At 38.9% G+C, this 18,983-nt stretch overlaps 2 protein-coding genes across 7 annotated transcripts in view; one reads left to right on the forward strand and one right to left on the reverse strand.

The window, feature by feature from the left end:
* The first annotated feature begins 583 nt into the window (after positions 1-583).
* On the forward strand, positions 584-15,493 carry PDK1 (pyruvate dehydrogenase kinase 1). Of its 3 annotated transcripts, XM_063340752.1 has the most exons (12): positions 714-853; positions 1,242-1,472; positions 4,178-4,272; positions 5,753-5,824; positions 6,456-6,640; positions 6,937-7,026; positions 7,319-7,396; positions 9,369-9,445; positions 10,142-10,240; positions 11,211-11,321; positions 12,494-12,607; positions 12,732-15,493. In XM_063340752.1, exons 2-12 carry the CDS (start codon positions 1,341-1,343, stop codon positions 12,870-12,872), a joined length of 1,194 nt encoding a protein of 397 aa, XP_063196822.1. In that variant the 5' UTR covers positions 714-853; positions 1,242-1,340; the 3' UTR covers positions 12,873-15,493. The 3 variants fall into 3 exon arrangements, with proteins under 3 accessions (XP_063196821.1, XP_063196822.1, XP_063196824.1); XM_063340751.1 differs by lacking the exon at positions 1,242-1,472 and having other exon boundaries at positions 584-853; positions 4,131-4,272; XM_063340754.1 differs by lacking the exon at positions 1,242-1,472 and having other exon boundaries at positions 716-853.
* Positions 15,176-18,983, reverse strand: part of LOC134518243 (neurabin-1-like) — a 42,932-nt gene continuing 39,124 nt past the window's right edge. For all 4 annotated transcript variants that reach the window (XM_063340747.1, XM_063340745.1, XM_063340746.1 and 1 more), the window contains one exon: positions 15,176-17,598. In XM_063340747.1, coding sequence (XP_063196817.1) covers positions 17,431-17,598 — 168 coding nt within the window. In that variant the 3' untranslated portion in view covers positions 15,176-17,430. The remainder of the gene's footprint in view (positions 17,599-18,983) is intronic.

An 18,983-nucleotide genomic window follows, 5' to 3' on the forward strand; every position in this document is an offset into this window, starting at 1 on the left:
ACAGGTCCATGTCCTTCTGCTGTTGGGGACCCCAGAGCCGGACGCAGTACTCCGGGGGGGTCTCACCGGAGGGGGCCCCCGCTCCTCACAGGCCTCCGCCCGCCTGGCCCGGACCCAGACGGGGACCGCGGCGAGGGCAAGCGCGCTGTTCACCGAGCGGGCCGACCCCAGGCCGCCCTTCCCCGCCGCAGTGCCAACACCGATGCGGGGGCACCTTTCGGCCTCGCTGCCGGAGCGCACACGCCGCCCGCGGCAGGGCCCCTGCCGTCCCAGCCACCGCCGCCCGCCCCCTCACACCCACCGCTGCCCCCGCTCCCCTCACGGCTTCCCGCCCCGCGGGCTAGCGAACACCACCCCCCGTAAGCGACACCACCGTACCTGTCCGAGGCTGGGCTCCTCCGGGAAGCGAGCGGGCACCCGAGGCATAGTGGCAGCGGAGGGGCCGCCTCAGGGGCTCCGACCCCGCCGGCGGGGGCCGGGCTGCTCCGGGCACCCCCCGCCCCTCTCCTTCGGAGCCGCCCTCTCCTCCGCCCCGTCGCCGCTGCGTGGGGCTGGGACGGGAGGAGACACCCACCCCTTCGGGCACCTCCTCCCGGCCGCGCGGCGAAGGAGGCCGCGGCCTGGGCAGGGGCCGGGGGAGCTGGCGTGGCGGGAAATGGCGGCCGGACCGGGCCGGGCTGAGGCGAGCTGAGGAGCGGGGGGACGACGAGGGCCGCGGCCATGAGGCTGCTGCGCGCCCTGCTGCGCGGCGCCTCCGCGGGCAGCGCCTCCCCAGTCAGCATCCCGCAGCAGGTGGACTTCTACTCCCGCTTCTCCCCTTCGCCGCTCTCCATGAAGCAGTTCCTGGACTTCGGTGAGTCCCTGCCGCCCCCGCCGCCCTGCCCGCAGGCGCTTGTGAGGAGCGGGGCGGCTCCGGCGCGGCCATGAGCTTTTCTCCCCCCCTTCCCCGTGTTAGCGCTGCCGCGCTCCCCCGCTGTTGCTTATCACTTCTTAACGCTGTCCCTTTCGGCAGAAAAACGCTCTGCTTCCTTCCGGGAGAAGGGCAGCCCGATCGGCTCCTTCCCCGGAGACGGGAACTGTGGCAAGGTTGAAATTCAGCCGAAAAAAACTCCCCGTGTGTTTGGCATCACAGAAGTAGTTTGTTTTGTTCTGCAAAGCCTGCGGTGTCGGGGGAGGGCGGGGACGGTTCTGACAACCGGTGCTGTTGTCGGAAAGGTGAGAGCTGTCAATCCTTTTGCAAGCTGGCAGCACGCAGCCTGCTGAGGCATAGCCGACGGGAGAAACGCTTAACCTCAGCCGGCCCCGAGGAGCTGAAACGGCCATCGCTCCCCCCCAGCCCCATGTCTGTGCCCTGCAAAAACACCTTACCCGAATGTCGTTGCTTTAGAAGATGTGCGAGAGGAGGAGCAGGACGCAAACACCAAGAGCCATGCCGGAGGACTGGGAATCTAGCCTTCAAAATGAGTAAATCGGTAACAGGATACTCCCTCGGTCCTGTGCTCCGCACCAAAGCCACTGGCAGGGCGGCCGGGTTTGGCTGACTGCTTGGAAACAAAAGGGATCGCAGGAATTGTTCTGTTCGGCTTCAAAGCAAAGACTACACAGAGGAGGGTCTTGTAAATCACACCGAGAAACCCTTTCAAAGCCTGGGGATGGAGCATAATACATTCTGTTTCTCTACCCAAGTCACTCTCGTGCATAAATGTTTACATAAATGTTGTATATAAGCATTTAACTAGTTAATAGTGGTATTGCTTTTTACATTTTTGTAAGTAAAACGCAACTGAGAACTAATCCCAGAACCCCAGACTTCGTATAAGGAGGAAGACTTCCAAAGAAAAGTTTTTCTTAACTATCCACTGTCACTTCCTCCATCTACTCAATGTTTTATACATTTCAATAAAATGTATCCGTTATTTAAAACCCCAGATTTGTACAGGAACCCCACCATATGTTCTGTTGCTACCATGCTTTTATGCAAAGAATCTTGCAATTCAGAGTTTGTTTTGACCTGCACTATTTTGCCACTAAAATACCAACAAAATAATGTTTACCTTAATATCAGTGTTTGTTTTCGAGGCACAGTATTTCCTCACCAAAAGTTAGGCTACTTTTTTGCTGTTAGTACCTGAACATAAGGTAAGGTAATATTGAAAAATTTCTTTTTCCCCCTCTCTTTTGCTTAAGGATTTAATAACTGATAGTAAAAACTAATAATAAAGGCAAAAAGAGTAGAGTGCAACACTGAGACAGTATTTGTCCGTAAGACATTCTGTAGCTATTATAATATGATAGTGTTTTCAGTGGGGGTTTTTTTGTCTCCTTTCTCTAGAGTGAGAGCAGCCAAAGAGGAAATCATAAAATCTAGTAATACTAACTTTTAAAAAAAAAGTCTGCTTCTAGTTCCTTCAGGTTTTGATTTAGCAAATGAAATATTCCGTAAGCAAATATAGGTCTGGATCATACACATCAGTCATATCTTGGGTTATAAGCGCATAGTATTTTATGTAGGAGTTTTATCCATCCTTTGCCTAGATCAACCATAGCTGCACAGGGAAACAAAGTCATTTGCCCATTCACTGAAGTCTTGCTTACCCTAATTTGACCCAGGCTTGGTCAAATATGGAGGCCTCCAGATAAAAAATTAATTGGTGGAATGTCATTTGCTGAGTATATGAGGCATTTGAAGATTATCTTTACATTCTAATACCTTCAGTCTGACTTGTTTATGGAATTTTACCTGAGAAAAGGGAAAGGCCAGTAACAGTCATGCCTGAAACACAATCTCACTAGGGAGAAGAATGAAAGGTTTCTGGGCAGAGGTATGTAGACAATGCACAATACTGGTAAGTGTCACTGGGGAGGAATTCCTTGTAAGCTGTTCATTTTTTTATTAAGTTAACTGGCATTCTCTTATCAGTGTAATTTATGACTTACCAGAGTCTGGATACATTAAACTAAACTACTCCATTTCGATTTGGTGAAGACTTTTCATGTTTAAGACACTTCTAGTGTCCTCTTTTTCCACGTCCCTTCCTTTAATCTTCTTCCCAAACTCCCCCTTGCCAAATGGAAGGAGTGAACTGAGCAGAAACACCAGAGTTAATTTTTAGGAGTTACCTGTTGTGAAACACCAAGCCTGAGGTATGTACTCACTGGAGCAGATGAACAGGTTAGGAAGTTCAGATGCTGTTCACATGACACTCTTGAAGTCTAGAAAGAAGTCTGGCCGAGGATAAAGTACATCATTTCTTAGCCTCTTCCCTACTGCCCACCCTCCTTTCTCACCTGGTAAAAAGAGCATTGTGGGAATAAATTTAGGTCTTGATATTAATAACCACATTTAATTGCCACCCACACAGATGACACCTGTCCTTATAAAAGGACACGCCAGTTATCAACAGGTGCAGTAATTTAACTTCTAGCTTTTAAAAATGTAAAAATTTTAAAAAGTAAATGTATGGGAGAACTACTACCGTAATGACTAAGCACAGCAGCTGTCCTACTTTCATTTCTCTCTCAGTATTCATGTGAGTTCATTCATCTGTCTTCTGTTCCTCTGAGACAGTGAATTTAAACTACAACAGATCTAGCTGAAAATGAGATAAATATTACAAAATTTACTTTCTGAAAGTGTTCCAATATGAGTTATGGTAATTCAGTAAGATCAGTGATCAAGCAGGCCGTATGGGACCGTGATACTTTCTCAGGCATCCTTCCTATAGGTTCTTGTGCTGGTTTCATTTGCCTCTCGGACATGCTCGGAATGACATACTGTTTGATCAGTGCAAGTTACAGTCGATGTTTGCTGCAAATAAAGTGAACAATTTGCATGGATAGAAGCAATATTTAAAGTTGAATGCTATGTGTTTGCAACTATTGCACTAGTTACTCTTTATGTATTGAAGATTCTTGTTACTGCAACAGGGATGGTAGGTTTCAATATGAGTTTACATTTTGAAATATAAATGGGCCTCTGCCATGAAAGAAACATTGGCTTACCAGACTTGCCAAGTCAACTTTAAAGCAAAACCACAGACCTCTTATGCAAGAAAGTAAGAGTATGTGTAGTTCTGTACCATAAGTACTGACTTTATTCTGATGTTGTCATATATTTATTTTGGTCTTAGGATCTGAAAATGCTTGTGAAAAGACTTCATTTATGTTTCTGCGACAGGAGTTGCCTGTGAGATTGGCAAACATAATGAAGGAAATAAGCCTGCTTCCAGACAACCTCCTAAGAACACCTTCAGTTCAGCTGGTGCAGAGCTGGTAAGAACAGTGTCATTTCGTACCTTTAAGGGTGACCTTCTGCATGTACACAAGTTGGAGGAACTCATTCTTTTCTATAGAAAGAACATTTCATGTGCTTGTTGCATGAACATCACTTATTTAGACTAAATACCCCAATGTGACATAAATCAGAAACTAACCTTACAGACTTGGAAAAAACCTTTAGGCGCAATTAGAGAACTCACAAGGGAATTAAAAATGATTAAATATTGCAAATAGTCACGTATGAGAATTCAGTAAAACCAAAAATACACCAGAACAATGGTTGACAGGAAGCTTAGCTAAAATGAAGAAGTTAGTTGAAGAAACCAACAGAAGCAGGCAAATGCACAAAATGCTTGCAAAATATAGTAGAAACCATTTAAAAGACAGGTTATTGCAGACTGAGAGTAAAGGTGTAGAAAATATGAAGAAAGAGCAATAGGAAGCTCCCAAAGCCAAAATACGTAAAATAACAGAAAGAACATGAGGCTAATAAAATAAAAAAGACATCCTTTGAAAAGTTAAATTTGCTTTCAAGTAAGGAACTTACACATAAGCATAAACTTTGTACGGTGAAAGCAAAACAGAGAGATTGCTTGGCAACTGCTAAAGGCACGTGGCTATCTGGAAAGGCTTTTAAAGAGAATGGAGAATCTGCCAGTGAGTAAGTGGGATTGATTAGATGACTGAATATAAAAAGAGCTATCAATCAAGATGAAGGCTCTTAATGAAACAGGAATGCTTAAATTCTCATGATACTAAATGACATTGATCAAATGGGAAATTAATTCCACTTGGCCAAATGCAAAGTAGAGCACAGAGAGGAACCTCCTCTCCCTGTATCCTTGCGTGCTTACAATGGAAAAAGAAATTTTGATGCTACTGGGGATATTTTTCTGAATATGTCATTTGATGGGCAAGAAGGCAAATAGTGTTAGGAACTAAGTAACAAATGGGGAGGAATATAATTGTACCACTGTGTTAGCCCGTTATTCCTCTGAATTGCGTGCACTTTCAGTTGCTCCATCCTGAACAGAAAAGACCAAGAGGGATAATCAGAGGGTTGGAACAATTTCTACGTGAGGAGAAACCAAATAGAATTCTTCAGCTTGGAAAATACACATTTAAGGAAAGAGATGGCAGAAATACTTAAATCGTGAACAAGCTGGGAAGATTTTCTAATAACAGGAACTCACTGGGGCTGCAAATAAGTGATCACCTACTGGGTTTAAAACACAAGGAAGATCTTTTATGCATTCTAATTAAATTGGGGAATTCATTGCTCTGGAGATTTTGGAATGAAACATTATGAATAGATTCAAAAGGATCTAACAAAATTCACAGGGGTTATGACAGTGGGATATATCAAATACAATGATTTGGAAACAACCAACCTTGGAAGACCATAAATTGCTAACCAAAGGTATCTGGGGAGGCATATTAGAATTGGTCTTTTTCATGTTTCTTTCGTTTAAAGGTATGTCCAAAGCCTTCAGGAGATCCTTGACTTTAAGGACAAAAGCTCAGAAGATTCAGGGGCTGTTCATAGGTAAGGATTTGCTGTCACATCTGTTGATATTCTGTTAATATTATGTAGAAGGACTAGCAAGAGAATAATAGCTTAAGAAAAATTTAATCTATCTGTAATCTTTATGTAAGAATCGCAGTAACGTAACCCCATGTCCCTAAAAGGAGGGTACATTAAAACATGAAACAAAGCACTTTTATGTTGTAGCATCCTGGTCAAGGCTTTTTTTGTTACACTGAAGAAGCTATGAATATGTTAAAACTTGATGAAATGTTTACCAGTTCCTTATTTGTAATGTTGGAACAGATGTATGGAACTTTTCACCTGTAGAGTAGGTTTGGCTGAGCATAACTGCCTTTTGACAGGCATGGGATGATCTGTATGAAAGTGGTTGGCACAGTTTTCTCTTTTTCTTGGCAGTAATAAAGATAATTAATAATAATTTTATAAATAATCAATAGTGGTTGATTACTGATTGTTTCAATGCTAGTTGCTTGAAATATGCTGTAAAGACTGACCTATCTTCTTATTGCTGTAGGCAGACCTGTGATATTTCTGTACATAACTGTCTTCACGTTTGTAGGCAGATACTCTGTTTGCCAGAGTATTAAATTCATTTGAAAGTGAAATACTAAAAATGTGTTAATTTTAGTTTTACAGATACTGTGATAAAAATCCGGAATCGACACAATGATGTAATTCCTACGATGGCTCAAGGAGTAATAGAGTACAAGGAAAGCTTTGGCATTGATCCAGTGACCTCACAGAATGTGCAGTATTTTTTAGACCGTTTCTACATGAGTCGCATTTCAATTAGAATGCTCCTTAATCAACACTGTAAGTGCTATTGTTGAAAGGAGGGGAAATGACACCTGTATTATGTCGGTATATTTTCCTTTATTTTTAAGTGCTTAATATGTACTTAAGTCCTTCTTAGGAGTACGCCATTTGCCTTGCTATTTATAAACTCATTCTTGATACAATTCTTAAAATATTTATTAGTAGTAGGTTTTCAAGTAGGGTGAAGATTGGAATTATATATTGCCTATAAATTTCTGTTTAGCAAAACTGAAGACACCATCTAAAAATGTAAAATTATATTGGGTATTAAATAGTATTTTCTTTTTTGGCAGCGTTACTGTTTGGTGGGAAAATTAATCCAGCTCATCCAAAACATATTGGAAGCATTGATCCTACCTGCAATGTTGTTGAAGTTATTAAAGGTAAATTCATCAGATAAGAACAAGAATCCTGAAAACTTACAGGAATGTCTATACCGAGAGCCAATACATGTATTGATATTCATGTTTTGTTCTTTCCTACCTGGAGCCAAAGTTTCATTTAAAGTGTAATACAGTTTTGTCACTTTTCCCTATAAACCCAGTTTTTATGAGAAAATACAAAATCTCCCTGACAGTGCACAGTGTTTTCAATTTTTGTTTTTCTTTTTGGCGAACTGAAAAGGGGAAAAAAAAAGTGGAGGAGGAAATCTAACTTTCTGTGTTTTTATTATAGATGGCTATGAAAGTGCCAAGAGTCTTTGTGATTTATATTACATGAGCTCTCCCGAACTCATCCTTGAAGAGCTGAATGGTAAGCGAATATGGGATGAGGCACTCTTGAATTTAGCGATGACTCCTTCTAAAGTCACTGGTGGTGAAATGTTCTCCTTCTGCTTTTCATATAGTTAACGTGTTCTCTCTATCTACTGTGATAAATAATTATTTGGGGTGGTTTTTTTTGGTTTTAAATTTGGCAGAAGGCTTTCTCTATTCCCCCCTTTAATTAGAAAACTGAAACCAGTAGAAAAGTTTTTGGCAGTATTGATATAGCAGATTCTAGCAGCCTCCTTCCCTCCCTAAGGTTTCTTGTATGTCTTCACCCTACACTGTCTATTGCATCTCACCCTCTCTGCACTTCTTGTGGCACTTCTAAGATTTATATTAAACATTCAGTTCTTATTTCTCTTGCTTATTCAGCTATTATGTTCTTGTAGTTGTAGATCAATATAGTACACTCAAGTTGTGGTAAAAGTTATTTGAACCCCTTGGTTGTGACTTGAAAAAACACTTTACAGCTGTGTTGCTATGAATGGAGAGGTCAGCTGTTGTCCTCATAGTCCTGCTGAATGCTAAAGAGCCTTTCGGACACAACTCACTGGCATACTTTTAAAGACACCAAATGCCAAGTTCGGACAGACCTACAAAAACAAGCAATCAGAATTGCTTCTACAAGTAATTGTGAAAGCCAAAGTGCAGCCACAGTAACTTGGCCTATGAAGCTAAAGGCAAAGAAAGTGTGGCCTTGACTACACATTCCGTATCTTTCCTTCCTGCTGTACAAAACCTGGCATTCTGTATCTAGGTTAAAAGGTTTACCTCTCTCCATCTTTGGAGAAACTAAAATAGTTCAGTTTTTATAAAGTTTTTATAGAGGGGTGACCTTTGCTCAATGGATTGTGAAGGTGAGTTAAACCTGATCCAGGCCAAAAGCACATTCCTTGCCCATGGCTGAGAGTGGAGACCATTAATTAAACCATAGATATGGGATCTGGGCGTGGAGGCATGGAGGGAAGTGGTTACCCTGAGGAGGGGAACCCGACATATTTCAGAGTGTGATTTTTATTTTTTCCTCCTGCCCCTCTTTTATTTTTACTGGGTGGGTAATTTGTTCTAGATATTTTGACATCACTAATCTTCAACATTTGTGTTCATAAAGCACTGCACTGGTCACTAACACAGTCTGGTGCGAAATTATTAATTTGTTGAACTCAAAGAACCTTAAGAACAACCTTTCCTTAATTTTTGATATAATGAACACGCTCCCATGATATATTTTCTATAATTTATTCTTTAAAAAAAGTTTGAAAACTATACCAGTTTTATAGACAGAATTGCCTATATAATTTTTGTTAAGGTTTCTTGTTAGAAATCAGCTCATTTCTAAATAAATCCAAGAATAAGCTGTGCTGTAGTTACTATTTGGTGCATTGCAGGACTGTAAGATAATTCAGGTTGGGAGGGACCTCAGGAGGTTTGTAGCCTGACCTCATGCTTCAAGCAGGGACAGCCACAAGGTCAGACCAGGTTGCTCAGGATTTTATCCAGTTTGGTCTTACAAATCCTCCAAGGATGACAACTACGTAGCATCTCTGGGCAGGCTGTTTCAATGTTTAATTGTCATGGTGAAAATGTTTTTGTCTCTATCCAGTCTGGACCTCTCTTACTTCATCTTTAACTCACTGTTTCTTGTTCTCCCACCACCTGAAGATCCTAATCCTATCTTCACGATAAACTCCTCATAGATATTAGACAGCAATTACTATGTGCCCTAACCAGTGATGCCACAGTGGGTTTTAAGATTAATTTCTGAAGCAGCAAGCACCTTTGAAAAACTTGAGTATGACTTACACATTAACATACAACTTCTCAGAGGAGATTTCTGTTCAAACTTTCCTTCTCTTGTAAATTCTCTCAACAACACGAAAATACATTTTGAATTACTGCAGGAATGAATAAAAGATACTGAGTTTGCTATTTAATCATTTACACTCTCTCTTCTCCAGCTAAATCAACAGGACAGCCCATGCAAGTGGTGTATGTGCCATCACATCTCTATCACATGGTTTTCGAGCTTTTCAAGGTCTGTGCACTTACCATTACACAATTCTTTTATACACCTTTGTTTAGTGAGATTGTATTTGTTTGCCTTTTGAACCAATTCTAGGTAGCAGCATGTTTTTGCAAGTGCAAACCTGTCGCTATTTGACTGCAAGAAGATACCTAAATTGTACTCTTTAGACAAACAGTAACTGCATGGAAAACCAACAGCTTTGGAAGATGTATCTCCTTTGCCTAGCCACTGAATACGTCTGACATCTTCGGAGTAGACAGCTTTGTAAAAATATCTTAAAATGTATAAAGACATTACTTAATAAAAGCGAGTGAGAATAAGATGATACACAATTCTGGGGACATCTTCAAACCTGGTATAATGTGTAATGGGTCTTATAGAGCTTTCCTCAAGTTCTAGTCCTAGACTTTTTCTTGATCCTTGTGTCATATTGCATGTACTATGCATTATAAATAAACTATGAACAAATAAAACTGCACATTAAGATACTCTTTGTTCTCAAAAAATAAATATTTGAAGTCTGCGTAGTCTAATATAAATACTGATACTGAATATACTGGAAATACTAAAAATCCCTATTCTAAACCCATATACATTTATCCTGATTTTGAAATATGTGATAAAAATAACTTTCCTAAATTGATGTTTTAAGATAATATACCGAAGTGGTAAGAACGGGATTTAAGTTGTACTTGAAAATTGCAGAATGCAATGAGAGCCACCATGGAACATAACGCTGATCGATGCATTTATCCGCCAATTCATGTACACGTCACGTTGGGAAATGAGGATTTAACTGTGAAGGTACCCACTTTTTCCATTCTTTTGAGAGTTATTTTGATTGTTGGTTTTTTTTCCTTGTCATAGGGAGCATATTACTAACTTTAGCTGGTGATCAGGTTCCAACAATAGATTGCATTTGATGATGTAGTATATAAGGAACAAGACCATTATGGAATTTCACATACTGCCTCAGTAGGAAATGCATAGAGTTTGCACAGTCACACTGAAGGCTCTGCAATAGAATTCTCTGCTATTGTCACACTCCTGTCTTGCCCAGCTTATAAGCAACCATGACTAAAAATGAAGTAGCATCTTTATACGATTATAATATCAGCATTTTCTGTGTGACAATGACAGAGCTGTACAGTTGTGAAACAACTGATTAAAGCAAAATAAGCATTGTATTTTATTTATTCCATGCAAATCGAACCTCCCTGAAGTACAGTTTGCAGAGTAATTTCTTCTTTTTCTGTACAACATCCATGTTGTATGTCAGAAACCAACTACAAGCACTGGCTTTTTCATAGGTCTAACTAAACCATAGTAAAAAACTTTTCTGACTTACTCCTTCCGTAATAGTTTTAACAGATTGTATTTAACTGGCAGTATTCCTAAGGAATAAAGAAAAAAATACACAGATCCTGGCACTTGCTAAAAGGTATAGATGCTGCCTTTGGACAAAATTAAGTTATGAGCAAGATAAAAGCAATGCACAATTTAAGTAGAATTTTCTCGCTTCCAAGAAATTATGAATACTTCTTATGGTAGTATTTTATTTAAACGGTTTGGATAAGGGATGAAAGGAAATGATTCCTCTCTCTGATCATCGCTGTAGCTGAGGTATGAGAATTTAAGAAAATTCGTTAATTTAATAGGGACAACTTATATAGTGTGCTTTACCTGAACTTTCTCTGGATCATTGTTTGAGAGAAGCTGTCTTTTATAAAAATGTATTCAGGGACATAATGCTACGTGTTCCTTCTTGTTCCAGATGAGTGATCGTGGTGGAGGTGTTCCTATGAGGAAAATCGACAGACTGTTTAACTACATGTATTCAACAGCACCACGTCCACGTGTTGAGACGTCACGAGCTACACCTTTGGTATGCAAATCTTTTATACCTTCTCATCTTGGATATGTTTAATTGTCACGAAAGAAACCACTCAGCCAAAGCTATGAAGTACTGATTTTATAGATACAAAGAGTATCACCATTTCTATCTTATAGCTTAACTCACATATTTTTCTGGAAATAACTGGAAAATTGCATAAAATTCTGAAATACTAAAAATTATTTAAACTTGTTCAAGATTCTCTTTTTGTCTACCAAATAAAAAGATCAGCTACATCAAGCAGAACACTTAGCTATGCTGCGTGCACTGCAGTAAGGACAGGACTCTGAATTCTTGTTGTGGCCACGCCACTGAATGAAAGGAAAAATAATTACAGCCATGATTTCGGACCAAGTTCATGGTTTCATTTGTACTGTTTAGTGAGTTGTACCATCCCCCAGCAAGGATGAAGGTATGCAGATGTGACAGGGCATATAAAAAATCTACTTTGGTCTTTTAAGAACTTAATATATGCACAAGAAATAAAGCCTTAGGTCTCAGTAAGAAGCTGTGAACAGCTTTCCTGTATTCATTCTCTCACATTGCATCATTCAGTATGGTTTTTTTAAATGTATATAGTGTTCTCCATCTAGATGACTGCAACTCATTAAACACTAGATCTTTACAAGAAAAGTGCTGTGTATGTTCACTGAGAGATAAGCTCTAAAATGTCATAGATTAAAAAAAATATATACTTAACACTTCAGGGCTATGTCCTGCTACTGCAGACAGGGCCTGACAGAATTTTAGCGTAAGCTACAAATTCATAGATGCTGCTTCTTGGATCTTTTTTATATATATACTGATGATGAAACGTATCTGACTTAAGTACTCAGTGTTCTTAAGATTAGCAGCTCCATGAGGCATAAGACAGACTCAGTACGGTTTTCTCTAATGGTGTTATCATTTCTTGAAAAAGCTCCCATAATACAAGAATTGTTACCTAGCAGCCCTGTCTGACAAAGGAATAAAACTGTTTTCTCACAATCATCCATGCATTCTTCAGTTTCTGGGGTGTATATTAGTTCTGCGGGGCATAATAGTTTAACATTTCAACTCCTTCCCTTACTGTCAAACATGATGCTTACTTACCTATTAAGTTAAAACAGAAAACACCAGTGATTGCTGCAATTAATGAAAATGCACTTTTTCTCCTGGATCAGGCTGGATTTGGTTATGGCTTACCTATTTCACGCCTGTATGCACAGTACTTCCAAGGAGACCTGAAACTGTATTCCTTAGAAGGCTATGGTACAGATGCAGTTATTTACATAAAGGTAGGATTTAACACTTTACCATTTTAAATTTACGCACAACTCTACCTGCTAATGGAACTCCTTGTTCTGTTACTGTTAACTTTGATTAAAAAGAATAGTCAGCTACAGTCTTCTCCACTTACAGGCCTTATCAACAGAATCAATTGAAAGACTTCCTGTATATAACAAAGCAGCCTGGAAACATTATAAAGCAAACCACGAAGCAGATGATTGGTGCGTGCCAAGCAGTGAGCCAAAGGACATGACCACTTTCCGCAGTATATAGCGTTTTCCTCAACAGTTCATAAGAAGTAGGTATGACGGTAAAGGGAATTTAAAAGACCTGGCTTACACCAAGATGCTGAGCCACATTTGATATGTGAAAATAAGTGGAGTAACAGTGGTGTAACTCTTTTTTGGAATAAAAAAACCCCACAAACAAAACCCAGGAAAAACCCCAAACTGTACACACTTTTAAATTCTAAGCGAGAAGGTCACACTTAATTTGTTCCACTTTCTATTTATGACTACTTTCAGTAGCTAAATCAACGGAGCAGTTAATTTCAGGTTTTATAGGGACCAATATAATCTCTTTCGTATCTGGTGAGAAATGTATTAATTCATGTAACTACAAAATTGTTTTAATAGAAGAACTATTGAAAGAGCTCACCAGAGCATTTTTTCATTATAGAATATTAATAAAAAACTCATGCAAGAAATACTGAGGAGTTCAGTGCTGTACCTTTGCACCTGTATGGCACTTTCTCTTCTTTTATCTTAAGCATGCTGAAGCCTAATTTTGCAAAGTTAGATATGTCGCCTACACACCTTGCCTACATCAAGGTTTTCTGCAGCTGTAGAAATCACACTTAGGTCTGTAGGGATAAAAAAAAAAAAAAAAAGGCAAAAAAAACCCAATTAAAACAAAATTCTAGCTGCTACCACTGGTATAATGTATCTCAGGTATGTGGTATCAGTCATATTTCTTTGGTTGTAATGTGAATATTTAATACATGTGAAAAACATACCTTGCCACGATCATTGTGAATTAGCAAATAATGTTGGCTTGTGTACAGTAAAGATACGCTATCTTGCATTTGCTTTTCTTTCTGTAGGTAATACCAAAACGCAGTATCACTGTTCTAGCCCTAGTTAAGATCTCAGACTCTGGGGTACGTCAGGTTACAGCTGTAAATGGAAACTATTTTAATAAACAGATTTTTTAAAAATTTGCTCTCAGTAGGGCACCTCTATTACTTTGACAACAGAAACTGCCTTCTCAGGAGTATTTACGAAAAAGTGGAATTAACAGTTTTTGAAAATACCTTTATATTTGTGGTGTGCTTCTGGCCTCGTTTATGTAATAACTGGAAGTCACACTGTAGCGTAAATAAGGTAAGCAGATGCTGTTTATCAGTCAAAGGCAAACTGTCAAACCATTCTGGGGAAGACAGAGAGGGGAATGGATATTACATTTCAGGTACAAAATCCTTCTTTTATTAAAGGATTCAATTTCTTTTAGCGCCTATTGTGCCAGCTTTGTTCAAATCGTATACACCTATGTTGTACCTCGATCCCTGTCATTCCTGAACATTTTAGGAATGATGCACTTAAAGACGCTAAAAGCTAATCCTTTTCTCAGTTAATTCAGTGCATGTAATTCTGTGATTTTTGCTGTGCAGCAGACATGCATAATCCCTCTCAGAAAGAATAAGCCTGAATTTCGCTAGTTTATTAGCTCTGCACAGAGCAGAAGGTGACACCACAAGTGAAGGCAAGAGCTGGTATGTTAGAAATTGAAGTCATGCTCTTCTAGTTGTAGCTGAGCCAGATGAAAGGTTATTAATTACCTGCTACCTCCCCCCAGCCTACTTACGCCAAACACTAAAATGGTTTTATACCCTGGTCAAGCTAATGTAGGTCACTTTAATGGGAGTGATTTACAGAATGGGCTACATACACAGACCGACACTGAGGGAGGATTAGTCTAGTTTAATTGCCGCCAGAACAGTACAGGTACCTGCTCCACCCAAGCCTGTGGGCACTTTGAGAGGTCCCTGTTTTTCTTTACGAGGATGTGAGGTGGTGACTGGCAACCTTTCAATCTGCCTGGCTACAAGCGAGGAGAAGCTGTAACTGTTCTCTTCCTTCGACCCTGGAAAGAGGATGTATGTGAGAAATTCCACACATTGCCAAACAGGGCCTGTGCAGAAGTTAGAGGGGACGCCTGCAGCTATTGCTTTTGCTAAGCTAAAGCTGAAAGTTACAGCAAGGGATTTTAAAAACCTCAACGCTCAACTGTTCATTCTAGCTTTTATGCTAAGTTTTAAATATTTAACAAGCTTAGTTGAACTGATTTTCGTAATATCTGAGAACTACAAGAGATGTTTCTGATGAAAAGCTAGCACAGCTTGTTTTTTAGAAAGTCTATTGAAGTATTTTGCGTGGTATTATTGAAATAAAATCTCTTTCATGCTCTCAGCTAGCTACTGATTGAATTCCAATTATTAGAACAACTTCCTGTGTACTTATATTTGTATCTTCTCACCTGCCACCCCAAATGATTGTGGTGAAAACAGAATTGTTGGGTTTTTTTACTTTTTTTTTTTTTACTTTATGATGTTTAACCCTACATAGATTACTTCTGATTTAAATAGAAGTTCAGAAGCTAATTTTTATGTTTAATATTTTCATTACTGTAGCAAAATCACTGCTAGCACACTGGTTAAGTTGAAGTGAATCACTGTAGAAAATCAGTATAACAGCTCAGCTATCAAAATGCTGAGATTAATAGTTTTGTATGCAAATGAGCTCAGTCTTGCACTGTAAAATTAATCTTGGTTTGTGTTAATTTAATTTTTTGAAGAATCACTACATTTATTCATTAAAGCTATTTTAAAAAATTAAGCTTTCAGTTGGGTGATTGTGTGGCTTGGTACTAAGCTAGTTGCATGGAGCGAGCCTTCGCGTGTCGCATCTGACAGATGTTAAATGCTCCGGTCTGTGATAATCAATGTTCTTATGCTCAGGTGCAGGGTGAGTTTAGCATCCCTGCTGCGGCCCCTGTTTAACTACAACAGCTCTGCACACAGGCAAACCTTTGAAAACATTATTTCCTGAGAAACAAGCTCTTCACAGGGTGCGATGTACAGTTCAGTATGCTTAAAGGAAATAAGGTAATACATCATTATATCAATATTCTCTGTTCTAGCTGAAAGCACTTAATTGAAACATAAACTTCCTTGACCGAATTAATCAAAGGGTGGTTTTACGTATGTGATCCTCAGCATTTGATCATTCCGTACTTCTAATTCCATTCTCTTTTATCAGTAGGGCAGCATTCCTCTCCGGCTCAGGGTCTGCAAGTTTGGAATGCAAACTCAAAGCTACTGGAAACAAAGTAGATAAGTTAAATCTTGACCAAATAATTGTTTCTTAATGCACAAACCTGAAAACAGAACCTCTTTTAAAAAGTAATTATTACCAAGATTTTCAAACTTTATTTTGGAAATGCATAGTGTGCAGAAGCATTTCCACACAGCCCTTTTGATGAAATTCATAAGACATTTATACAAAAAAAAATAACAACTGTGAAACATCAACAGTGAAGTTCATTCATTTAATTAAAATGAAAAACAGTCCATAGATTTAAAGGAGAACTTGGTCCACATAAAGGAATTAATGTAAGTTTTGTTCTAGCCCATTCTATGGTGGAATTGATATTTAAGCTAGTCTATGTTTCTAGAATAATCTAATTAAAGGAAGTGCTGTTGTAGTATCTCTAGAAAATAGTATGTAAATATACAAAACACCAATTCATGTTCTAAACTATTCTGAGAATCAAATCCTCCTTTAAAGAGAAATAATCTGTAGTCTACAATCAGAACATTTAAATACAATGCCGAAACCCAGTGCTTCAGTGATAATTTTTCCTTCAGCTCTTACCTCTGTATTTTAAGTTTGAAAAACAGTATAGTTTAAAATTAGCAAATATATAAATTTGGTCCGCAAAAATCTTGTAGCAGGTAGAAAAGAGAAATACATGTATTGCAAATTGATCTTATTCATAGCATAAATCTATAAAACTATGCATTATTTAGGAAAAATAGGTTAAAAAGATCTTATTTATAGGTTTAAACCTTGTCCCAACACCATACAGGTAGTGTACAGAAAACTTAATATGCTTAGTGTATGGAGTTTGTGAAAACCACGTAATATTTCTTGTTATTTTCTCAGTAAATTGCAACACATAGAATTCAAAAACAATGTGCTACTACAGTGAACTTTGAACGAAAATCCCAGAAATACAAGAATTTAAACAAAATAATCCATAAATTTGAAATACATGCTTTCTTTTTAAATTAATTTGACATTACCGTTTTCTTAAACTTAATTTTTACTATACATCTTTAGTGGCAACAGATAAACAGACTGTCACAGACTGAATTTGTTGGCAGGATTTTTCTATTGTCCCTCTATCAGATTCAGCTCTATCAAATGCTAGTTGACTAATGTTGGAATGATTTTTAATACAGTATTTACTTTTCGCAAACATCAATTTCAATGAAGAGGGCATATGAGGTCTCAGAAGCACAAATATTACTTAAGGCAGAAAGTTAAATTATTGTCTATTAGCACAGGCAGAGTGAACTAGGAATAAAAAAAACCTGAAAATTATTTCATTTTATTGGGTTGTAATGGGGAGGGACAATAATTAAAAAGTAAAAAACCACCTATGTTAAACTGTTGCACTTTCCCTCCTCCCTCAATTGTACAATTATATACAAATCCGCTGAACTTCCTCAAGATGAAGCAAATCTGTGCTAAAATAAAACAGGGTGATTTTAGCAGCTTGATTCGAGAGTGGCTACCACTCTGCCAGTCTTGCGAACTTCTCTCTCCTTCTTTTGAACCTTTTCCTTCTGCTTTTCCAGTTTTTCTTGTGTTTTTCTAATATCCTTAATTTTTTTCTTTATTGTTGATCGGTCATTTTGACTGGAAACTCCCAAAGCCTTTGAGGGGGGAGGAAAAAAGAAAATACCTCATAATTAATTTTCCCAATAGCACTGTCAACAGTGCTTGCGCATGAACAGTTAAAGGAAGCGTTACTCAGTTTGCTGCAAGATAGCCTGTTTACTTGAAAAATAAAGACTAAAGTCCTCAAGAGCATTGTAAATTATCATCTGGCTAACAAGGAAGTAAAGAAACAAGGGGCTACTCTTGTGAAATAACGGCTTCTCCTTGCGTTTTACAAACTCATAGGCACCTGAGAATTTCCAGCAAATAGCATAATAAGTAGCAGTCTCAAAATATTTTTCTAGCTCTTTTTATACAGGAGGATTTCATATTCGGTAACTACTTTTTAATTTTTAATAGTAAGGATTTTAAAGTGTATTATTTAAAGTGTATTCAGTAAGGAAACCGGACACTTGGATTTTTGATCAGCAGGTGGCAGTACCCGATTCCAAGTTCCAGACAGCGCTCGCTCATCCTCTGTGGAACTCCCAGGGGCATTAGGTGGGAATTAAGCTTTAAGCATCAACATCCAAAGTTCCCCAAATAGAGACAGTCATTTGACAGACCAGTAACAGGTATTTCCTCTGCACCCAAGGAAATATTTATTTAACAAAATACAGGACATTCAGTGCTGCACGTCTACTCTAAAATGCAGGTATATTTTGGAGACTGAAGTTAAGACGCTTTCTTTTCCCTCCCCAAACCACCTAGATCCTGCTATTGATCACGAACAATAATTTGCCTTATGCCAGACCAGACGCGTGAACCTCGTTTTTGTCACACATCTTGCCTGTCCAAAATGCAATCTGGTAATCTAATGAGAAAGAAAAACAGAGGAGTTTTCTAGCACTGTAAGGGATACACACCATGCAGCTTCCACAACTAAAATGGCAAGAAAAGACTCAAAGGAAAGATTTAGAACAGATTTTTTCCAGCAGGAGTAAAACCCAATGACATTTAATAGGTCACCAGGTAAGACTTCCCATTTGAAGAAGAGATGTGGAAGAAACAGATTTCTAGAACTGGAGCCTGCAATTCTATGCATTTGAATTGGGTGGATCTTGCTTTGGTATGACCTTACGCTGAGATTGGTGATGGAGGTATCAAAGGTATCAAGCTCCTTTGTGGAATTATGCTTACTTTGATTTCCTCAAGATGCAAACAAGGAAGAAATACTCGGTATTTTTCTGACTAAAAATGGCTTGTCTTCAATTGTACCATCAATTACTAAACTCTCATCTAACTGTATAGTCACCAAGTATTTCAAAAAGCAAAACTCAATCCCTTAAAAAGCCAGGAAAACAGGCAAATAAGACTTTGTAGGTTAAAAACATGTCTGAATAAGCCATGAGATTTATACAGTTACAAGTCTATTCTGGAA

The sequence above is a fragment of the Chroicocephalus ridibundus genome, chromosome 7 (assembly GCF_963924245.1).
Source record: "Chroicocephalus ridibundus chromosome 7, bChrRid1.1, whole genome shotgun sequence".
NCBI lineage: Eukaryota > Metazoa > Chordata > Aves > Charadriiformes > Laridae > Chroicocephalus > Chroicocephalus ridibundus.

Coding starts and splice junctions, on each gene's coding strand:
- PDK1 (XM_063340751.1), top strand. CDS start 721: ATGAGGCTGCTGCGCGCCCTGCTGCGCGGCGCCTCCGCGGGCAGCGCC. Junction 5,825..6,455: donor GATTCAGGGGCTGTTCATAG/GTAAGGATTTGC, acceptor TGTTAATTTTAG/TTTTACAGATACTGTGATAA. Junction 7,397..9,368: donor CATCCTTGAAGAGCTGAATG/GTAAGCGAATAT, acceptor TCTCTTCTCCAG/CTAAATCAACAGGACAGCCC.